At 43.4% G+C, this 23,240-nt stretch overlaps 2 protein-coding genes across 8 annotated transcripts in view; both read left to right on the forward strand.

Annotated features, from left to right (window-relative positions):
- The window catches only part of Erich1 (glutamate-rich 1), a gene marked incomplete at its 5' end in the record, with an annotated part of 52,793,804 nt that overhangs the window by 20,751,166 nt on the left and 32,019,398 nt on the right, over positions 1 to 23,240 (forward strand).
- Tenm3 (teneurin transmembrane protein 3) overlaps positions 1 to 23,240 on the forward strand; it is a 612,494-nt gene that overhangs the window by 156,571 nt on the left and 432,683 nt on the right. For 7 of the 8 annotated variants that reach the window (XM_087588318.1, XM_087588319.1, XM_087588321.1 and 4 more), the window contains exon 2: positions 12,203 to 12,515. In XM_087588318.1, the coding sequence (XP_087444444.1) occupies positions 12,284 to 12,515 (232 nt within the window). In that variant the 5' untranslated portion in view covers positions 12,203 to 12,283. 8 annotated transcript variants of the gene reach the window in all.

Raw genomic sequence — 23,240 nt, forward strand, 5'->3', positions numbered from 1 at the left:
TCTCTCTCTCTCTCTCTCTCACACACACACACACACACACACACACACACACACACACACACACACACACACAAATCCAGAGAAACAAAAAGATTTGGAATAAAGACGACCGAATTCAAATTCTGATTAGCTGCTTTCTGTGTGACCTTGGGCAAGTCAGTGAATCCCTTTTGGCCCCAGCTCTCTCTCCTATGAAGTGGGATTTATAATTCTTACTTAGCAAGATTATTGTAAGGTTAAGTGAGGGCATATATGTAAAGCACCTGGCATATTTTAAGCACTCGATAAATAACCAAGATAGAAATTAATAATTCACCAGGAGCTTTTCTGACCACTCTTAAGGAAAGGACTCTGCACAGCACTTAGGGAAATGACATCAACTCTTTACCTCAGAAGCTCTTTCCAACTGTCATCAGGTCCATCAGATGGGACTTTTAAGTCGTGGACAGCTCCAGCCAGTTTTAATCCATCTGGAAAGCTAGCTTGTCTTTTTCTCTGCAACCTACTGTTGGATTCTGGGTTGATTTCATCAGTTCCTGTGCTTTATTGACAGCATAAATAAAGGAAGAGCAGAAGACCTGAGTGTGAGCCTGTGTGGCCACTCTGGTGGCTAGACTTGAGACTTTGCCTTAGGGCCATCTTATTTCCTGTCCTGTAAAACTGGTCATTCAAAATCTCCACATGCCAAATATTTAGTGTGGTAGCGTTTCATGAATGGGTGTTGTTATTACCACCTATGTTTTGACTATGGCTGACACATCTACCAGATCATTCATTCCTTTGATGATGGAAGGGCTTCCTCCAACTAGAACAACTCAACTGGGACAGTATCAAGCTATCTGGTTTCTTTGTTTCTTTGTTTATTTTACTTGACAAACATCTGAGGCCATTTTGTTGCCCCAGTTTTACTTATAGGACACATAGGTAATTCCTTGCGTATTCCTTTGGACCAGATGTGATTACCTACAGAATTGTGGTGTTTGCTGTTCTTTCAAGACAGCATTTCTCTGTGTAGCCCTGTCTGTCTTGGAATTCACTCTGTAGACCAGGCTGGCCTCGAACTCAGAGATCTGCCTACCTCCCAAGCGTTGGGATTGAAGACAGGCACCACCACTGGTTTACTCCCAGAAGGACCAGGCTTACACTGAAGCACTGGTGAAGAAAATAGGATCCTCTATAGCAAGAGCTGTGGCTTAAGCAGTGGTAGGGCGGTCCAGATAGAGATGATGGATGGGTATTGGTTGATCCAGGCAAGCTGACACTGTCAGAAATATCACTTACACTCTAAGTGTCTCCAAGCAGGGACGACTTCCTTGCCTCACTTCTTTTGGATTCTTGAGTGCACTTCCTGTTTCTTCTAAGTGGAGAGACTATGAGCTCCCTGAAGCCAGCCACATTTTCACAGCCACGCATAACTACCAACATGTTGATGAAGCCTGTTAAATACATTCCTTTTTATAGTTTCTATCAAAAAGATCACTTTAATTCACAATCATGCAACCCCCCAGAAAAAAATTTGAAATTTTAAATGATAGAAGAAAACACTCCTGTTTTACATTACTGATTTAATAGGCTACATTAGCCATTGTTGGTTGTTTTTTTTTTTCTTTTCAGACCATTTCAGTTTCTGTTTCCATTTACTTATAAATATTTTTGAAAGATTTTTTAAAAACAATTTGATGAGAATTAAGCCACTTTCCTTACTGCCCACGGCACTGTTCTGTATATTTTCCAATTAAAATGTTTCCATATTCACTTGTATTATGAAGCTATTTTGGTACACGGCTCCTATTTATTTCATTATCCAAATTTATATATTCTCTGTCTCTGTGAAAAACACAAGAGATAGTTTTGAGTTTTTAAAAATTTGGGCTTCCTATTTATTATTTTAAAAATAAAGGGGTGACCGTTTCAAAAGTTCTATTGCTGAACAAGAGAATGGACAAAGAGATCTAATTGAGACCAAGGTGATAATTGAGACCATAGTGATAATATTTAAAGGAAATGGGCTATAAGATTGTGCATGTTAAATACATACACACATATTCACACACACATGGATGCATAGAAAAACAAACAAACTGAAAAATATTAAGGGGGAATTGTTTTCTTAGTTTATCTGCTTTTTGTTTGTTTTAGTTTCTACAAGGAACAAAATACGTATGCTCAGGTCTTGATTTCAATGAGGAGAAAAGCAAGCAGGAGGTCTCTGGGCAACATTTGGGACAGCATCCTCCTTCCGGGTCCCCGAGGCTGATCTCCGTGCTCAGCTCTTCTAGCACAGATCCCGGTACCCGTCCTTTTCTTCTCTCTAGTGCGGAGCCTGCTACAGTCAGACCAGCAAGACTGCTGAGCACCTCTCCAACCTACTCATTTCTCTAAAATCCATGCTGCTGATGTAGGCACATTTCAGGTTTACCTTTTCCCTTGCCTGGACTTCTGCACGAAGCTCGGCCACACTTTTCCTGCTTCCTCCCTCGTCCCTGTCCTCCAGCTTCTGAGGACTTTCCAAATGGAAAGCCTGACAGGCACATCATTTACTTATCACAGCTCTGCAAGGGCCTTGTGACACTGGTGGGGCTTGGTGGAGGCGCTTTGGGTACCCTTCAAAGCCTGCTTTTTATCTTCAGGACCCTTCCACACTCACCCCAGGCCGGTCTCTTCTCTTGGTCCCGTGGGCATCTGTGTGCCAAGCCCTTGCAGACTCTGTTTTCTGGGGGTTCTTCTCTTTGTTTGTGCTTTTGGGCCTCAGCCCTTTCACTGTGACTTGCTTTCTTGTCTCAATCTGATTTCTCCTGTGGGTCTTACTAAGTGTTACTGTATTCATTTGTTCGTTCGTTCATTCATTCACTTGTTTATTTCGGAAGAGTCTAGTTTTGGTCCTTGGTCTCAATTAGATCTCTTTGTCCATTCTCTTGCTCAGCAATAGAGCTTTTGAAAGACTGTGCGTGGAAGTTAACTGAGGTAATTCGGGTCAGTCATTCTTTGGCTTTCCTTTCCTGGATCAGAATGAAAGGGAAAAGTCCTGAATCCTGTCTGTGTCTCCATCCCTCGTGCTTCTTGTCATGCCTCGCAAGTGATGTGTCCTTAAATGTATGATAAATGTGCAAAGAAATCACTGATCAATATGTCCCGTGGCTATCTGGGTCAGACATAGATCCACCAAAATCTCCCAAATTGCTCCGGACTATTGCTCTATCGAGTCTGGCTTTGTTTTTGTTTGTTTGTTTGTTTGTTTGTCTTCTGTTTATTTGTTTCACCTGATGTGAGCCTGTCTAGTGAACGTTGTGATAAGATCATTTATATCAGATGTCGTTGTTGATATCTTTAGTCTAACGTTTTCCTTTTCCGTCCATTTACGTTTTACACTTTTGTTTGTTTTTAACAGCGGTGGGGAATCTAACCGGGTCGATTTGCTTCCGTCTAAGTGTCTTAAACTATGTTAACTGGGCACAGCACCAGATTGCGTCCTGGTTTTGAAATCCAATGGGGAAACTCCCGGTTCGTCGTGTGGCCTGTGTGGATGACTCTCCTGTTTAACATAGTTACTGACTTAGTTGTGCTTGTGTCTGTGATGTCGACTCTTGTTTAAATGTCCCATTGTGTCTTTGTTGTACCTTCCTAATCTTCTATCTCCCTTTATCATGCAATTGTTTCATTGCTCCTCTCAATGCAGTGGTATTTCCCTGGCTCATGAGTTACAACTCTTTTGGCCTTGTTATTTTAGAAGTTTAGAGCAGACAGTATATGACTCTACTCTAACAGTTTACCACTAGTTACTAGTAAGTCATTTTGTGTGGTGCACTATCAAAAGCTCACACCGTGCTTCTGGATCCCTTTCTTTATGCTACTGTCACAGTTGATTTCAGTCACACTCATTACGAACCCTGAAATACATGGCTATTTTCTTGGACTTACACAGTCACTGAGCTTCCAAAGATTTAAGCAGTGTCTTATAAATGTCTCCACATACTCAACCTTGCTGTGTGCCATTTTTTGATTGGCGTACATCTGTGCTCTGTGCCTGCTTTTCTATTTTTCTGTCAGAGAGTCTGATGATGACCGGCTTTCGTGTATATGAAAACGCATCTATTCGAGTCTCGGTTTTGAAATATTTCCCTCGGGTATGGGAATCTAGAGGACTTGCTTCTTAGTCCCCTTCTGTGCTTTAAAATGCGTGGCCCTGCTGTGTGCGTGCTCGCGTGACTTTCATGGAGATGCTTTCACTATAGTAGCTGGCTTCTTTTCTCTGCTCTTAAATCTCTCTTTACTACATACCGGATTGGACAGCCTGCACCATAACCAAACACACTGGTGTAGATTCCTTCATACTTCTTCTGTTTGGGACTTATTGAGTCTCTGAGATCTCTACATTTGCTGCGCTCATCAGATTTGAAGTGTTTATGCTGTTTTTTTCTTTTTCTTCAAATATCGTCTGCCCTCTCGCCTGTCTTGTTCTTAGGGTTCTGTCACCCCCTGACCTCTGAACCCTGTCGCCACACTGACCTTACTGCCTATAGGCGATGATTGGCTCATGATCCACTTATCAGTCCATTAGCTTTATTTGGCACTGTCGCTTCTCTTTCCATTCCTACTTTGCTGCCCCTTCCTTTTGTGGCGTCTAACTCACCATTCCTTGTCTGAGAAATTGTAGTGTCCCCTTATGGGTTTGATTAAAGTCTTTTTTTTCTATCCTCTATGAATATTTGGATTTCAAGCATATGGGACACAGTTATGATCCTTGCTGCATTATGAACTCCTCTGCTGCTAAAACACCATGCATGACCTGGGTAGCTTAGGGAAGGAAGAGTTTATTTGGGGCTTATGGCTCCAGAGGATAAGAGTCCACCACTCTTGCGGCCATGATAGCAGGTGGGCATGGTGACTGGAGCTGGTAGCTGAGAGCTGAGGATGCACATCTCCACCCACAAACAGGAAACATGGGAGGGAGCTCTGGAAACTGAATATGACCTTTCAAACTTCAAAGCCCACCCCCAGTGACGTACATGCCACGGTGGCTGTATTCATTCAAGCGGTGTCACTAACTGGGGACCAAGTGTTCAGATGCCCAGGATTATGAGGGACATCTCATTCAAGCTACTCACCCGCCCGCCTTCATGTCCATGTCTAATAATTCTAGCATCTCTCGGCTCTGCATCCAGTCTTGACTGGCTGCCTTTTCTCTACACTGTATCTTTGCTCCTTCCATATGTGGATAAGAAGCATGGAGGATTTAATTACTTTTAATTTTTTCTATAATATTCTTCAGCTCTGTGAGAGTACACTTAAGCTAGGAAACAGCTGTACATGGGTGGCCTTGTCTTTTAAGATTTTTGAGCTGGGACCAGAATTGTCTTTGTTTCATGCCTACATTCCACACAAAGCTGAGACATTGTTTCGCTAAGTCGGTGGCCCAGTGCAGTCGGTGGCTCTTGCAGAATGCTGCTGTAATAGCTAGCACACCCAGGTGAGCTCTAAATACTCTAATCAACATAGGGTCTGGAAATGGAGGGAGTCTTCGACGATGTATTTTCTGGACACACCTTTGTGATGAACAGGATGCTGTAGGCACTTAGCAGACACAGGCTGGGAATATTTAATAAACCTAATAAACGACACACTACTGCATAGAGCCTCCCAGAAGGGATTTTTTTCCTTTTAAGATGTCAGCAGTCCTGAGGATGGGAGTACCGCCATCATTCTTCAGATGACTATTTCTCCTACGAGTCAATTTCTTTCGAGCGATCTCTTCACACAAACACGGTCGTCTTTACTCTGCTCCATGCTATAGAGGTACCCTCTGTAGATGCTAGAGATTATTCTTCTTGCACTTCATCTTCGTTCCTCCAGCATGATACCCTGAAATTTCTCCCCAACTTTCTAGGAGACTGACCTCTGTCCCTAGGGAGTCTGCTGCTCTCCCATAACTTCCTCTCTAGGTACAGGTTTGACCAGGGTTCTTTTGTTTTTAGGGATGGGTGCTTGCTGCTTTTTCTTGCTTGATATCAGTGACTTGAAAACTCTTGTCTCAGTCATTTTGCTCTTGGTGGTTTTTGGATGCCTTTAATTCTGGAAATCCGGAAGCTCCATCAGGATTACAAATAAAGCCTGCCTGGGAAAGATCCTGTCACAAAGCAATCAGTCAGAAAAAAACATGCAAACAAGGGAACGTCAGATATTTTATTTAATTTTTATTATTTTACCAGATTTATTTGTTTTTTTTTTTTAGTGTGTGTATTTGATCTGTATACATGTGCTACATATGCGTTATTCCCTCGGAGGCCAGAAGAGGGCACCAGACTCCCCGGAACTGAAGTTGCAAGGGGTTATGACTGTTCATGTGTGTGCTAGATACTGAACCCAGGTCCTCTGCAAGAACAGCAAGAACTCTTATCTGTGGACGGGTAACTCCAGCTCCAGCGTTTATTCTTTCAGACAGGAAAGTAAATTTAGTTCCTGGGACATGCTTGGCTTTGTGTATATAACTGTTGTCTAATGTCTTTATTAACTGTGTTGTTTACGGAAAACACCTTGAGCGTGCTGACTTTCTCAATCATGGACACTCACTACCCTAACCCTCTCAGCAACTGTCACTTCTGTGACTTACAGTGACTACCTGTCCTTGGATTGTCTTTCATACTTCCTTATGAAAAGCCATTCCGTGTCTTTTGTAGGAAACTGGAAAAAAATTGAAATTATTGATACACGTAAATTCAACATTACCAAGAAAGTTTCCATACTATGACTTTATTTTTATACTTAATTATTTCAATTCTTTGGTTTTACAAGTTTGCCTCAGAAAACACAGTTTTCTCCACAAGGAACAATAAAAATTGATTTCCTCTTGTGTTCAATTGCTATTAATATATTCAGTAAAAGAAATACTTCAACATGTATACAATACAGGAAGTTGTGTATGCAGCTGGTTAACATAAACTGGTAATGCATAAATGCTAACTTATTAGGGAAGTGTGAATGATAACAAAAAGGGGACAATTTCTCGCTGTTGTGTATCAATGACTTAATTTAAATCTGCAATAACTGTTAGGGTGATAAATTAGTGTTTTGCCCGAAATTTACTTATTCTTAGCATTAAGTTTTTCAGCTGTAATGAAAGTAGGCAGGCACCCTGTGCTCGTGGTCTTCAAGGTAACACCTCAGTGTTCCTAGTTCTGACAGAAGGTAGATGTCAGAGGAGGTGTGACTGATTGGCCAGCAGGCTCTTTAACTTTGGGGGATACATGTTCATTTTTTTTATCTCAGCCCTTGGGATTTTAGAAGTATAGTTGATGATAGCATGTCAATGATAGGTCAAAATCATAATCATTGGCATCGAGAGTTTAAAAAAATACAGAAGCTACAATTAAAATTACATGAGTTTGATCAGGATGTAAAGTGAAAATAAATTAATGGGAAAAATTCAGGTTAGTTTCTAAATGTAGAATCTTGGGTGTTGTTGTTGTTGAGAGAGGGTTTCTCTGTGTAACTATCCTGGCTGTCCTGGACTTCATTTTGTAGACCAGGCTGGCCTCGAACTCACTCACAGAGATTCACTCGCCTCTCCTTCCTGGATGCTGGGATTAAAGGCACCACCACTAAGTGGTTTATTTTCATTTTCACTGAGAATATGTTTTCATTAAGTTCTGTTTTCTGCCTGGTTCAAAGTACATTTAAACACTATATGTGGGGGATGGAGAAATAGCTGAGTCGTTAAATCTACTCTTGTAGAAGACTAGAGTTTGGTGCCCAATACTCATGTGGAGCTACATACTACGGCCTGCCTGTAACTCCTGCTCCAGAAGGTTTGAGGCCATCTCCTGGTGTCTGTGGTCACCTCTCTGCACATGCACATGTGCACATAGACACACACCATAAATAAACAGATAATAAAGTAAGTCTTTAAATACTGTGTCTGCAGTCGAAGTCAGGGTGACCCTCCTCAGTGTCCAAAAAGCTAGAGCCTGGTTATTCATTTGTTCAGTCAAATCTTTCAAAGTCCAGATGCTCCTTCACTGCTGACGCACTGTAACCCCGACAAACCCAGTGGGAAATGAAAGTGGCCTAAGCCGTAAGACTCTGAGTACACTAAGTCCACTTAGCATCCCATCCTAGCACAGTACATCCTTTCCTCACCTTTGTGACTTTAAGGGGCTGAGCCCCACCATCCCTGCCCAGAGTCACAAAAGGCCTTCTACCACAAGTCACCAGCCCAACAGAAAGCTCAAAGTTCAAACAGCATCTACTGAGTGTACATCGCTTTGGCATCATCATAGGTAGTCTAAGAACCAAGTAGATCCGTTCCGTCAAGATGTCTATACTGAGGAACGGTACAGTGCTAGGAGCCTAGTAATGACGATGGTTTAAGGGCAACTTCCAAAGTACCATCAATGTAACTGACTCGTTTTTTCAAGGAGGTAATGGAAATTAGCTGTATCAACATAATGTTGTTCTCACATGTCAGTTCGCTTAAAAAAAAATGCTCTTGGTTACCTCGCTTAGCAATAGCTTCATTTCTGAACGACTGCACCTCCCGCCCAAGTTTGTTAAGTTCTTTGTGTGGAGTCTGCGCACAGTGACCTTCTCCTTTGTGAGAGACCAGCAGTCACTATCAAAGAATGGCAAATGTTTAGAGCTTCTCAAGCATTTGCATGTCTTAATCTTCTCCTTCTCAGCCTTGAGTGGAGGAGATAACCCAGGAAACCGCCTGTTTGAAATCATATTGAGCTCACTGGCTTCCATCAGAGATTCGTCGGTGGTCTCGAGCCTTACAGTGTCGATTCAATCCTCAAAGAGCCCGAACTGTGTACAAGAGCTGAACGAGACATACAAAGAGCTTCGCATTGTTTTGAGTGTCTGAGATCAAATTGCCTGTGTCTTTGATAGCGTATTTGATTTATCTTGATTTATCTCTGCAATTTAGAATTGCTTTGCAAATAAAACCTAGTTAACTTGTGTTATAAATGACCTTTGTTCCAGTACTGGCCAGATGTGTTGGTGTACTGTCTGGGGACCCATATGTATGGGTCAGGGTACACAAAGACTCAGAATCACAAGTTCAAGGACAGCCTGGCCAAAAGAACATAGCAGAACCCCTATTCCCCTCAAAAAATCAACTGGGAAAAAGGTTCTAGACCTCTCTGTCCACTCATGGAAAAACAGACAATAAGACTCTAAAAGAGAGATTGAGAAATAGCTCTGTGATATGGTCCTTCCGTACAGTACCCTAAGTCCTGGGTTGGTTTCAGGCACCATAAAACAAAACTAAAGTTATCTTTAATGCTGATAACTTAACGTTTCATTAATGTACCAGTACCACAACTTATTTTTTTTGTGGTTGTGCGCTCATGTTACCATATCAAAGAACTACGTGAGTACCTAGTCCTTAAGAGTATAAAGTTGAATCATGAAAATCACGAAGAGCCACCTTTTTACGTTTAAAAGTAAACTGCGCCGCATGTCAAAACCCACTTTGAGTTGTGGGTTTTGCTGATCACCGTCGTTAAGAATGCTAATTTTAACAGATATCAACTTTAGGATGAGAAGCAGAAGTTCTGCAACGCCCTAGAATTCCAAACATCTATTACTGGAAACGCTTGAACTCTATTTCCTGGTCAATTAAAAGGCTTCTTGATGACCATTTAATCTTGAGAGTCGATACCGCTTTTCCTCCGAAGAACCAAACACTAGTTTAGAAAGGAAATTCATTTTGAACTTCAGACATATTTATTCAGGGCGTCAAATGATGAAATTATAACAATGCAATTTAAAGATCATTAAGGCCAATTAATGTCTTTTTCTTAAGATTCCAAAAACAGGCCACTGATCACTATAACAAAGAATCAGTCTTTTGATGGGTTTAGCAGACCAGTTGGTTTTTATAAACAGAGAAGTGCTGTTAAGAGAGAGAGAGAGAGAGAGAGAGAGAGAGAGAGGGAGGGAGGGAGGGAGAGAGGGAGAGAGAGAGAGAGAGAACACAAAACCCAAAAAACAAAAGCCAAGAGCAATGACCAGTCATTTGTAAATTGTATTTCCTGAAGAGAAAGAGAGACCACTGGCCAGCAGTTTCTTTCAGGTTATTTTTCATAGGAAATAGAGCCGTGAGTGAGGCCTCAGTTACCACATTGATTGAAACTGGCTCCTTCAAGTGAACTTGGATGACTTTCATTCTCACGTGGTTGAAGGATAATCCCATGGTTTTTGCTCTGAACCCTAGCAGGCATGGCTCATTTGGAGCCTGGTGTGGGAGCCTAGTCCACGTTATAACCTCCTGTAATTTCTATTTAGCGATCCCACTGGAAAGCATGTTACTATTTCACTCACTAAATGGAGGCTCCATTTGAGCTGGAACATTTTTTGTTCCGTCCTCCTGGGTCCTCTGGGAAGGCATTCAGTAAATGTTTCCCTAAACTAATTTTTGTTTTGTTACAATAATAAAAATAAGGAAGCTCGTTTCATATTCTTATAGTCTCTGTCACTTTCTTTTTCATATTAAAGCTGAAAGGAAAGCTACAATAAAAATTTCAGGTGTTATTAAGAGCCATTAGAAGGATCTGCAAGAAAGTAATGGAGTAGTGAATCAGAAAGAGTCAATGAAAAATATTACCTTAAAGAATACGGCCACGAGAAAGGAAAAAAAATGATGGCAAAATCACAATTCTCTTTGAACAGTCTGAAATATTCGTAATTACTTGGAATGGCCTGATTCATTCCAAACCTAACAGACATGTGGAGACCCATTTGAGGAAAGCCCATAGTGGGGCATATAATTTGGTTGAAGAAAGGGCTTGGTGGAGAATTCCAAATGTTTCTAAGCGAACACGGTGGAGTTCTGTGATCATTCCAGCCCCAAAGCTTTGCCGCACGTTCAGTAACTGGATGGAAGGCAGAACTGAGAGGGGTCTAGGAGCTATTGTGGTAAGCAGGAAGAATGAAGATTTGCTAACAACACGGTGTGGGCGATTCAGAGGCCACGAGACTCCGCGTGGGAAGCGTATTCAAGAGCTGCGTGCTCTGGAGAGTGGGTGGCGACGAAATGGAGAGACCGTTTCTGCACAGAGCATGTCCACGGAAGGTCATACCTAAATGCCAGCCATAGCCCGAAGGATCCAGAAGCAAAGAGAGGACTCGGGGCTAGCCAGGAGGCTGTCTCAAGTTGGTTATGGGATCACTGGGATAAAAAGTAGACGGTGGAAAAGTAGGGTTGGGGTGGGGCGATAATACCGAGGATTGAAGAGGGAGCTCCTGGGAAACGGCAGGTTGAAAATGAAGAACTGGAGAGACACAGCAGAGGACCCCGGAGTGCTGATTCGCCTTGGGCAGCTCGCTCCCCATTTTCCAGGTCGCAGCGGACCAGGAGACCGTCCTCACAGTCCAGCAAACTCAGGAAACAGAGCTGCTAAGCAAAGAAACAGTTTGCCCTGCTCCTTCTAAAGGATGCTTGCTATCGGCAGTTACAGAAGAAAAAAACAGCAAGTGCCCCCATCAAATTAACCACTTGAATTGCCTTAAATGTCAGGGTAGCACTGATTAAGTGCACATGCGAGGGAGGGAAAAAATGCGTTTCAGAAGAAGGGGTATGCGAGGGGCGCCGGCTCTTTCCAGAGTTCAAGACATTTAGCTCCTTAACGCATGGAAATTACCCTCTGAAAGCAAAAGTCTTTGTAAAAAAATGAATAAACTATTCAATTCATTTGATGAAGTTCCCACTGTAAGAATCTCTCCCAATTTGTTCCTATGCATTAAAGGGGTAAAAAAAAAAAAAAAGTAATAACATGGTTTTGGGGGGGCGGGGCGGTAAGGAAAAGAAAGGCGATTTATTTGCACAAGAGGTACATGCTACGGGCAAAAAGTTTTCCCCTATGGAAAACTGAAGAAACTGTCAAAGCCAATTTTTAACAGGCTTCTATAGTGTTATTTAAGCTTGAGTTTAATTTTTATTTTGTATTCATGTGTGTGTTTCTTGGGGGTGGGGGACAGGAATCCTATAAAGTGTTTGATATTGAATGCCCAGAGCAGAGTGTGTCTCACTTGTTGGTGTGACAGACTATGTTAATAGAAGAGTCTTGGGACTGTCCATTTCTCCTCGAAAGTGGGATTCCGGCTTGCAAAGCTATCCTCAGCTAAGAAGGGTAACGAGCGCGCGAGCGAGGTGTCAGTCTGCGGCTGCTCGCGCTGACGTCATGCCAACCTTTTCTCTTTGCAGAAAGGCCAGTGAGAGTTGAATTCTGAGCGCTGAAGTTCTAAGAGGCCGGACCGATGCGCACAGAGAAGGAATGAAGGAAGTATGGATGTGAAGGAACGCAGGCCTTACTGCTCCTTGACCAAGAGCAGACGGGAAAAAGAACGGCGCTATACAAACTCGTCCGCGGACAATGAGGAGTGTAGGGTCCCCACGCAGAAGTCTTACAGTTCCAGTGAAACCTTGAAAGCTTTCGATCATGATTCTTCACGGCTGCTTTACGGAAACAGAGTAAAAGATCTGGTCCACAGAGAAGCCGACGAGTATCCTAGACAAGGTAGGTACCGGCTCGAGTAGAACAAGGTATCCGTGCGCACGTGTTCTTAACTTAAAGAGTCCCGGGTTTCAGGCCCTAGAGAAATATACCATTTTCCTGGTCCTGGCTGCTGGCTCTGGTTTTGAGATAGCCAACAGGTCACAGAGTATAAGTGGGAGGTAGAAAGCCACCCAGGAGACACGGGCTCACCCACCTGGGTAGTGACACACATGAAGAGTTCCTCAGCTCCACACGATACATATGTGAGGTTGATCGTTTCGCACATGATCAAAGTTTCAAGTTTCTCTTAGTTGAATGAACACTCACAAACACTGCTTTTAGAGTTAGAACTGGTAAAAGGAAAGCAGGTATTGAGAGGAGAAAAAAACCTCATAAAAACCTCCTAAGATTAGGGTTAGGAGTCTCAATATTCTTACATTTCATCCAGTCCAGCCTTCCACTGGTGTCTTTTTATGCAAGAGTGAGCCACAGAAGGTTTCCCTTTTCTTTCTCCCATGCAATCTCATACCTTAACACAGTCTATTTTCCCATAACATAATGGCTTGGTCATTTGCATATATTTCTCGAACATTCCTACACTCCCTTTTTGTCTCCCTGTCTTGCCAGTGAGGCAGTGGCTCCTGTAACTTTGGTTTGCCGTCCTAGAACGACTTTTCACACGTTAAGACAATAGAGTATCCTAGGTGAAGCATACAACTAGTTCTATGGGTTTTTTTTGTCCAGCATTGAGATGTGGCCAGGATTTCCCCAGTGAAAATCAGACCCTCTTACATGTGCATGTCAAAGTCCTTCGGATGAGTGCCCCCTTGGCTAATTTAATTGGGGAAAACTAGAAAAAAAAAGGAATGTTAGTAATAAAGGATATGTGTGTATGTTTCCTGGCAGAGTCACTAAGGACACTAGGGTGGGAAAATCCGAGGATCTTTAAAGAGTGACAGTGCAGGATATCTGTTACCCATGATTCTAAAACTTTCCCATGATTCCTTCACCCTCCGCACTACCGGAGAAGCCATCCTGCAAAAAAACGAGAGGGTGTTCATTTGTCCAAATCAGTTTATATTCTAAAATAAATTCACTTGATTTCTTCAAGAGTAATCCCCCCCCCCCCATCCAAAGCATGCTCCACTAAATACTGTGTGAAACTTCATGGAGAGGGAAAAGATAGTTTCGGATTCTTAACTGATTTTGAGGGAGGTGCACGACACATATGGCTGGGTATTCTTGGTAAGTCAGGGAACATTCACCAGATACTAGAAAGCTGAACCTAAGCTTTCCTCTCACAGTGTCTACACAGCTGGAAGACATTATCAATACACACTTACACCACTTTTTAAAAGTAGACAGTGCTTGCCATCTGAAATCTACGTGAAGTCTTGCTTTATACATATGCATATACATATACATCATATATATGTACATAATACACATATGCATATACATCATATACATATATATCATGTACATATACATCATAAACATATATATATCATACACATATATACATAATGTACATATGCATATACATTGTATACATATACATCATAAACATATACATCATAAACATATACATCATAAACATATACATATATACCATATACATATGTTAAAAATACCTATTTGGTGCCATGTTGTGGGAAGAGCGGTAGGGCAGCCTTACATTGTTGAGCACCATTAGGAGACAAGTCTGCTGCACATGTGGCACGAAGGATCCGTGAGGCCTATCCCCACCCCAGGCAAGCATTTAGTTTTGGCAGAGCGGAGGATGCTTAAAACGGGTTAAAAATAGCTCACTTGAATTTTCACCTCCTAGGCAGTGCTAATCCAGCGCAGGCTGTTGTTGACGGCACTGGCAACACCATCTGTGGAAAGTGCAGAACCAGAGTTCTTAGGGGACCAAGAAATACCATTACTCAGCCCCTCGAAAGCTGGGGAGCTAGTGAAAGAGAGAGAGCCAGCCGGCATGGAGGCCTCTCATCTGGATCCTGGTGGAGGGATGGCGAGGAGCAGGTTGTGAGCAGAAGAGATCGGAAAAGCCAGAGAGCAGTGCTCAGACATAGTAGGACTCACTGCGCAGACCCTGAGTCCAAATTCATTAAAGACATCAATGGGCGGGACAGATGCTTCTCTCTAATGTGTGCCTGGGTGTACCGTGCCCGAGAGTAGTAAATGTGCCGTGGGTGGTCACCTGATGGAGACCCCACACAGGAGAAGCACACAGCTAGCTCTTCCCCAGCCGAGACTTGCCTGGAGTCGGGGGACCTTTGAACCTCCAGCCTCTAGTGTTTATACCCAGAGCTCTGTGCAGGTGCAAAATAAATAAATAAACAAACAAACACCACTTGCTTTATCACAGTAGCTTTTCCTCAGTTTCCCATGAAAATGTGGTTTGGATAGAGAGAAGTGAGCCCATCCAAGCCATATATAGGAAATAAATAAAAATGATTTTCTGATGTAGATGAAGATCAGCACTAGGAAAACCTTGTGAACACACACTCTCATTCTCCCTCTCTCTCATTCTCTCTGTCTCTCTCTCATTCTCTCTGTCTCTGTCTCTGTTTCTCTGTCTTTCGCTCTCTCTCTGTCTCTCTCTCGCTCTCTATTTCTCTGTTCATCTCTCTTTCTCTCTCTCTCTGTGTGTGTGTGTGTGTGTGTGTGTGTGTGTGTGTGTGTGTGTGTTGTGTACCTGTGAAAGCCATTGACATCCAGTCAAGTGCATGTTCCACGGGTGCTGGAGTCTGCACTTAGGCCCAAATGCTTTCACATCAAGTGAGCCGCGTCCCTGGCCCAGACTTGTCTTCCTCATGACAGCAGGGTCGGTAGGTGTAGCAGAGAAGCAAATAAGCGAGGCTGCTACCAAATTATGTTCTTCTTGAGCAAGCACAATAGGAAATCCTCCCGGGCTTTCTTTTGCTTTGTGCCTGACAAATGTCAGTTTTTCCTTACTGACTATTATGCTGTGGGATTAATTATTTAATTGACAAAATGTGCTCCCTGCCACCGCTCCTGACACTATACACACAATAAAAATGAAAGATTAACAATATTAACAGTAGCCAGAGATCCTTGAAACAGTTCCAAAGTATCATGCTAATTTAGCTCATCTGCAGAGTCTTAAAACAGGGCGTTCCTTGGACCCCATGTCCCTCTACCTTAAGTGACGCTGGGAAATGCCATGTCACCTGCAGGAAGGGATAAGGAGAGACCTTGTTGATGCAATTACGTGGGGACCTCAAGCGGAGCAATCTAGGGCTTTTATTTTTATCAACAGATTTTTTTTTCTGGCCTGTCATCACTTCTGATTTTAATCAGATTTTTTTATGGCTTCACTGACTGGCAGGTGACTCCCGTTAATTACATGTTATATTTAGATCCTGTAAAGCTGGGATGATTTCAGTGTCACAGTCATGGGCAAGTGGACTGGATCTTACACAGATATCTCTCTCTCTCTCTCTCTCTCTCTCTCTCTCTCTCTCCTCCCCTCTCCCCTCCCCCTCCCACTTTCCCTCCCTCAATCCCTCTGTCTCTCAATCTCTCCCTCTCTCTCCCTCTCTGCCTTCCTCCCTCCCTCTGCCTCTCCCCCTCTCTCTTTCCCTCCCTCCTTCTGTCTCTCCTCTCCATCTCTCTCCTCCTCTCTCTATCTCCTTCCCTCTCTCTGTTTCTCCCTGTCTCCCTTGCTCTCTGTCTCCCTTCCTCACTCCTCTTTCCTTCCTCCCTTCTGTCCTTCTGTCTCTCCCTCTCTCCATCCCTCTCCCTCTGCCTCCCTCCCCCTCTCTTCCTTTCTCCCTCATCTATTTCCATCTCTCTCCCTCCCTGCTTTTCCCTCTCTCTTGAGTTTTTGGGTATTTGGGGGGGAGGCATGGGGGTGGAGGAGGGTGTTGCAACAGAAAGGATTTGTCTTCCTGTGGCTCTTCTGTCTGTAAGTGTGAGGGCTTTGGCGTGACAGTGACACACGGTCTGCATTCTTAGATACTATTTTCTTTTTTTCCTCTTTGAAGAGAATTTATCTCATCGGGTCAGAGACACATTTCTCGAAAAACAGCTTTCTCCCATCAGCCCACAGTCTTAAAGAAGGAATAAAATAAAGTGTTTTTTTCCATGCTAAAGCTGTCTGTGCTGTGTGCATATATGTGCGTTTGTGCCTCTGGTATTCCTGACCAGACCGGAACAGACACCAACTGCAACATGGAATATTGGTTCTAGGGTTGAAATTTGAAAGGCGCTTTCTCTGAGATTAAGAAAACTTTTGTTCTCTGACCCATCAGATTTCCCCTCCACCCTTGCCCAGAAACGGTCCAAAGTATTGAATGTAGTCCTCTGCACGAGTGTTGTAAACATTTCTAGAACGGCCACAGAGAGGACGGTGACTAGCATCGGCACCCTATCTGTGCTGATGTATCACTGAAGTCACAGCCGGAACTCCGTTTGTAAAGGAGGGGAAAGGGGCAGGCAGGTGGAAGACAGGTTCTGAGTGGGTGCTAAGCGTGACTCACCTCAGGTCATCCCAGCTGTGTGGCTCCATCCTCAGAAATGCTTCCCTTTGGGACTGGCTTTCTCTTCATTCTTACCATACTACGGTTCCCAGCACCCCTGCTCCCACAAGCGCGCAGCATTACCTCAGCCATGGTTAGTCCAGGTTCAGTTCCCGTGTGCTTTGGGGAGTTCTGCTGCTGAGAGGTGAGAAGGAAGAGGGAAAAAGAGAAAGGAACCCTGTGTGGACTCCAGGCTAAGTCTCCCTCTGCAGTGGCAAGGCTAACTAGGATTAGCATGGTAGTAAGCTATAGATACCTAGCCCACCCACCTTTTATGTGTAATTCTGCCCCTCGTCAAACAAGGAGCAAAAGAACACTCCAAGAGCAGCTGGGCTCCCTGTAAATGTGTGCCCAGGATTCTAACATTATAGTGGTTTGAACGATTCCCTCTTCCACCCACCACCAGCTGACTGTACAGAGTGATGGCCACTGATCCACAGTGCCAATGGGGTGGAGAAACTTTTAGGGTCCTTAAGGACCAGGTGAAGGTAGGGACGCTTTGTTTATGTGTGCCATATGAGAGTTCGGAATCGGCAAAGACCAGAAAGAATGCTGATATAGTTTTGGGGTTCCAGACAGAGGCTGGTCTGCCTCTGAAGTCAAACCTACACAAACAAATGTCTGCCCTCAGGGATAGCTGCTTCCTTGTCCCCTCAGGGAGAAGGGGACCCTAAGCTGGTTTCCTTCTCCACTCTTGGTAGTCTAGGGATGCCAGTATGGAGAGCTGCTTCAGAGAACACAGGTCCTGTTCTTAGCACATAGTAGGACTTCCTATGGTTTCTCACAGGACCCCAAGAAAACAGCATGCCTAATGGTACCTAGCAAGCAGTGAGCAGGGTAGAAGGCAAAGAACAGAAGACTTCGAGGAAAAAGAACAGTGGAGATTAAAGAGGGTTATCTGAGCTAAAGTAGAAAACTGTGGGGCTGAGCGGTGGCTCATCGTGGAGAGCCTGTTCTGTGCTTGCAGTGGGTTTGATATTTATTCCCAGCACCCACATGGTGTGGCTTACAACCGCAGTTAACTCCACCTCCAGGGGATCCCACACTTCGGGCTTCCCTGGGCACCTGAACCTACATGTAGCAATCCAACACACAGACTCACACATACACATGTACACATATACACATACATACTTAACTATATGTAATAAACACCTACAGAAACCTGTAACAGTAGAATTAGAACCCTTGAACACAATGGCAGTCAAGTACTAGAGGGGAAATACACATAAACATAATCTACAGCCCAAACAGAACTAGCCTAGGGATACGGCTCAGTAGAACTTATGCTTTGGCTCTGAATTTAATTCTTAATACCAACATTAAAATATAAACAGGTAGGATAAAATAAATAATTTGTTGAAGAGTGTAGTTTTGGTTCAAATCTAAACTAATGATTTTAAATGACAAAGTAAATGAATACCCAAAACAGAAAACAAAATTCAGATAGATGTACACACACGCCAGATATACCACACACACACACACACACACACATATACACATATCACATAACACACACACACCACACAGACACACACACACCAGATACACCACACACACACGTACACACACATACACACACACAACACACACACCACATATCACACACACACCACACAGACACATACACATACCAGACACACCACACATACATATACCACACAACACACACACACATACCACCCAACACACACAAAACAGACACACACATGCCAAACATCACACACAGACACATATACACACCAGGCATAACACACACACACATATACCATACTCACCACACATAAACACACATACCAAGTATGCACATCATACATACATACATACCACACACATACACACACACATGCCAGCCACACACACATGTCACATACCACACACAGACACATACACCAGACACGCCACACACACATTACATAAGAATCACACATGGCACACATACAGGATGTGTGTGGACTACACACAAGGACACCCAGCAAAAAAGAAAATCCTTCAGCTTTAAAGATACGTTATTATTTTCTAGGAAGACAAAAACAATTTGGTTTTCTTCTTATTTACAAAACTAAGATTGTATGAATTTCTAATGTGCCAAGTAGAAATCACAGAAGAATGAAATAATGCTTTATGAAATAAATGACAACCCCAGGGTCCTGTATAAAAGGTTGATAATGTAAAAAAGAAGGATGGCTTTCCTTGCTCCTCACTAAGTTGTCACCATGGCTATTCTAACCAATGCCTGGCCAAGCAGAGAAGAGCGTGCACACATATTATCTGTTGTGAGAGCTTATGTAAAGACGCGGGAATTTAGGACACAGTGAACGTGGACAGCTATGCTTAGCTTTGACGAAGAGGTAGATAATGTTGGAGACATGTGGGCAGATAGTATATCACCTGATACGGATATAGAAAGTTAAAAAAAAAAACACCTCTAGCTCAGTTTCTTGAAGTTCTGGCACTTTGAGTCCACAGAACAGACAGTGAAGCAGACCACCAGGAGAGAAAGCTCATCAGTGTGCATCGGCACGCCAGCATGGGATTCACACGGAGGTTGAAGAGCCAGAGAGGTCTGTAGTATGTTCTAGGCATCAGAGCAGAGGGAGCACAGTGCAGCCTTGTGCACTCTGGAGAAGGGCTATCCCGTGGTGACTGCTTCATGGAAGAGGACTAAGGGGAGAGTGGCTGCTTTTTACCAGCGATTCAGGACAACAGATGGTCTCTGGGGTCCCAAAGGGCTAGGCTTCACTTTGCTTCTTGATATAACAACCAAAGCAATAAGTGCAGAAAAAAAAAGACATTTAATTGATACACACACTAGGAAGAATATGGGTGAACCAAGTCCTTCTTTGGGAACTGACATGAGCTTTAGTTTTAAAAGAAGAAAGAATTAGGAGAGAACCAGGAAGGACGCTTGAAGACATAGTGCTGGTCTAGCTGTGGTCTGCTTGGTCACTGACTTTGTTCCAGCTCTGCAAGGTTCCAATGAAGCTCTTTGCTTGAGTGTGACATCCCATTTCCCAGGAGACTAATCGTACTGCCTTGTCATCGCAGATGATTGCCCTCATTTGGTAAGGGGAGCTCTCCCTCTAGGCCTGGTGTTCCTGGACTCCTCCACCGTGGTGTTAGGGCAGTGACTGTTACTGGATCTCCCTCTGGCAGCTTGTTCTTTATCTGGTCTTTGTGATGATGTCCATTAAAAGAATTCAGATGACAAAGAGTGTAGCGTAGAAGGTAGTGTTTGTAACATGGACGTACAAAGCACTCTTAAACGTCAAGAGTGGCCAGTAGCCAAGAAGGTCATCGAGGAAGAAGGTGCTCTCATGGGGTGAGTGTGGCCAAAGCCAAGGGGACCTTGCTGACCAGGGGTGTGGGGAGCAGGGAACAGTCTCTTGAGGTGAGTGGGCGACAGCCAAGGGTAGCATTCTGTTGACTTACATTTTTGGGCAGACTTCATGCTATTTCTTAAATTGTTAAACAGACAGCTTTCTGGGAAGGCATTTTCCTGGCCAGGTGATTAACAGGCACACGGTTTAAATCTTAACGGAGAGGGCCAAGGTCCTTATTCATTCTTTGTCACAGTCTCTTGCTAGGTGGTATCTTCTATTCTTCATGACCCAAGGCTAAAGATACAATTCAGACCTTAGTTTTAAAAGTCTCTTTATCAACGTCTTTCATTTCTTGTTCCTGGTTTAGCAAAGAACTATCTATCCATTTTAACGGAAGAGTCCATCCTCCCAGACCTTCAAAGTCATTTCTGCCTAGTGTAGGTGTTTTCAGGGGAACTAGGCTCAGACATTATAAAACCCATGGCAGTCGGGGAGGCCTGGGGTACTCTTTCTTATCTCTGTGCCTTCAGCCATTGAGGGAAGGAGATAGGCTAGGACTTGTTAACTCCTAGGGAGACAATCCTTGAGCGATTAACATGACTATGTGGAGAGATAAGCAGGTGCCCAAAGTAAAGGCTACACAAAATGAAGATGAGATGGCAGGCGTCCATCCTGTCCCCAGGCGTCCATCTTGTCTTGAGTTACATTATTGGCCCAACTCAAGAGTAAATGCTGTCTTAGAAACACAGTTTCTAGCCATATATCCTAACCCATTCCACCATTTTCTCAAACGCCAAAGGGCCCTATCCAGGATAGCACATCCCGAATCTCGGCACACACATTAGTGGAAAGTGGTGTCTCAACGCTCTCTGGAGGCTGAAGTGAGAGGAACACTATGCTGTTAATGCTAACATGGGCTGCGTGTCATTCTTCTGTCAGGGAAAATGATACACATTCAGAGCAGGTAAGGACTGAGAGACTGTGTCAACACTGTGGGCCTTAGTATCCGAGAAGAGACAGCAGATTGAGGGACCAGGAAGGGACAAGAGGATATCGAAAACTCACACGGTGGTTGGAGGCAATGAGGAAGATGGGGACCAGATCCCAGGAAGGCAAGGCTGGAACTAAAGGTGTTGGATAATCTCCGTGAACTCCAAGGGATGTGGGAAAGAAAGCAAGTGCAGAAAGCCAAGGAGTTCCAAAATCACATCTCATGTGAAGGGAAGGAGGGAACTCCTTAAGAAACAGAGCTTTCTCCGAGCGAAATAATTGCTATCTTGCATTCATGTAATAATGAAAAACATGGATTTGAATATGAATGCCGGGAGAGGAAGGTGATCGTTAAAGAGATGAGAAAACACAATAGACCTACCTAATTAGCAGGGGAAAGGGGAAGGAACGGCAATCTGGCCAAATTAGCAAAAACAGCTCCCAGGAAAAGGAGGAAACAGAGAGAATCATGAATAGTCATAAAGCAAGATGGAAGGAGTCACGTCTGTGGTACGCATTGTATGAAATATAAATGTTGAGAACTTTGACATAAGCAGCTCACCCGGTTCATAAGCGTTCTTGGTATTCATAAGGAACACGCTTAAAATGCTTTCTAAAAAGCTTGAAAAATAAAGAGACTCCAGGAAAATGCAGGCAATAAGCAAAATAAGGGTGGCTTTATTAATATCTATAAAGATAGAAGTTATTATTAAAAATTTTAATAGGAAAGGGGGGCGGGGGAGCCTGTGTGAGGCGCAGAATTTCAAACACAACCGCACAACAAGAGATGCAGTGTGGAGAGGAGGCACATGCTCTTTTACTGAGTCCATTAAAGGGGGTGCTGGCTAAAGTTTCATATTAGAAAAAAGAAACGCCATTCAAACACACGGAGAATGCTACATTTCAGATTAGCTTCTTCAGAATCAGCCAGAGCTAAAGTAAAATGTAAGAGAGGCAGCTGATATGGGTAACCCTTGAACTCAGGAAGCTGAGGCAGGCAGACCATGAGTCTGTGTGCAGTATGGACTACAAAGCCCAGAGGGAGACCTCCCTCTTTAGCTACATTTATGTGTATGTACAGAAGTTACAATGCTGAGTAGTCAGTGCTGAGTAGTTACAGTGCTGAGTAGTTACGGTGCTGAGTAGTTACAGTGCTGAGTAGTTACGGTGCTGAGTAGTTACGGTGCTGAATAGTTACAGTGCTGAGTAGTTACAGTGCTGAGTGGTTACAGTGCTGAGTAGTTACAGTGCTGAGTAGTTACAGTGCTGAGTAGTTACAATGCTGAGTAGTTACAATGCTGAGTAGTTATAGTACTGAGTAGTTACAGTGCTGAGTGGTTACAGTGCTGAGTAGTTACAGTGCTGAGTAGTTACAGTGCTGAGTAGTTACAATGCTGAGTAGTTACACTGCTGAGTAGTTACAGTACTGAGTAGTTACAGTGCTGAGTAGTTACAGTGCTTAGTAGTTACAGTGCTGAGTAGTTACAGTGCTGAGTGTTTACAGTGCTGAGTAGTTACAATGCTGAGTAGTTACAGTGCTGAGTAGTTACAGTGCTGAGTAGTTACAGTGCTGAGTGTTTACAGTGCTGAGTAGTTACAGTGCTGAGTGTTTACAGTGCTGAGTAGTTACAGTGCTGAGTGTTTACAGTGCTGAGTAGTTATAGTGCTGAGTAGTTACAGTACTGAGTAGTTACAGTGCTGAGTAGTTACAGTGCTGAGTGTTTACAGTGCTGAGTGTTTACAGTGCTGAGTAGTTATAGTGCTGAATAGTTACAGTGCTGAGTAGTTACAGTGCTGAGTGGTTACAGTGCTGAGTAGTTTCAGTGCTGAGTAGTTACAGTGCTGAGTAGTTACAATGCTGAGTAGTTACAATGCTGAGT

The sequence above is a fragment of the Rattus norvegicus genome, chromosome 16 (assembly GCF_021556685.1).
Source record: "Rattus norvegicus strain SHRSP/BbbUtx chromosome 16, alternate assembly SHRSP_T2T, whole genome shotgun sequence".
Classification (NCBI taxonomy): Eukaryota; Metazoa; Chordata; class Mammalia; order Rodentia; family Muridae; genus Rattus; species Rattus norvegicus.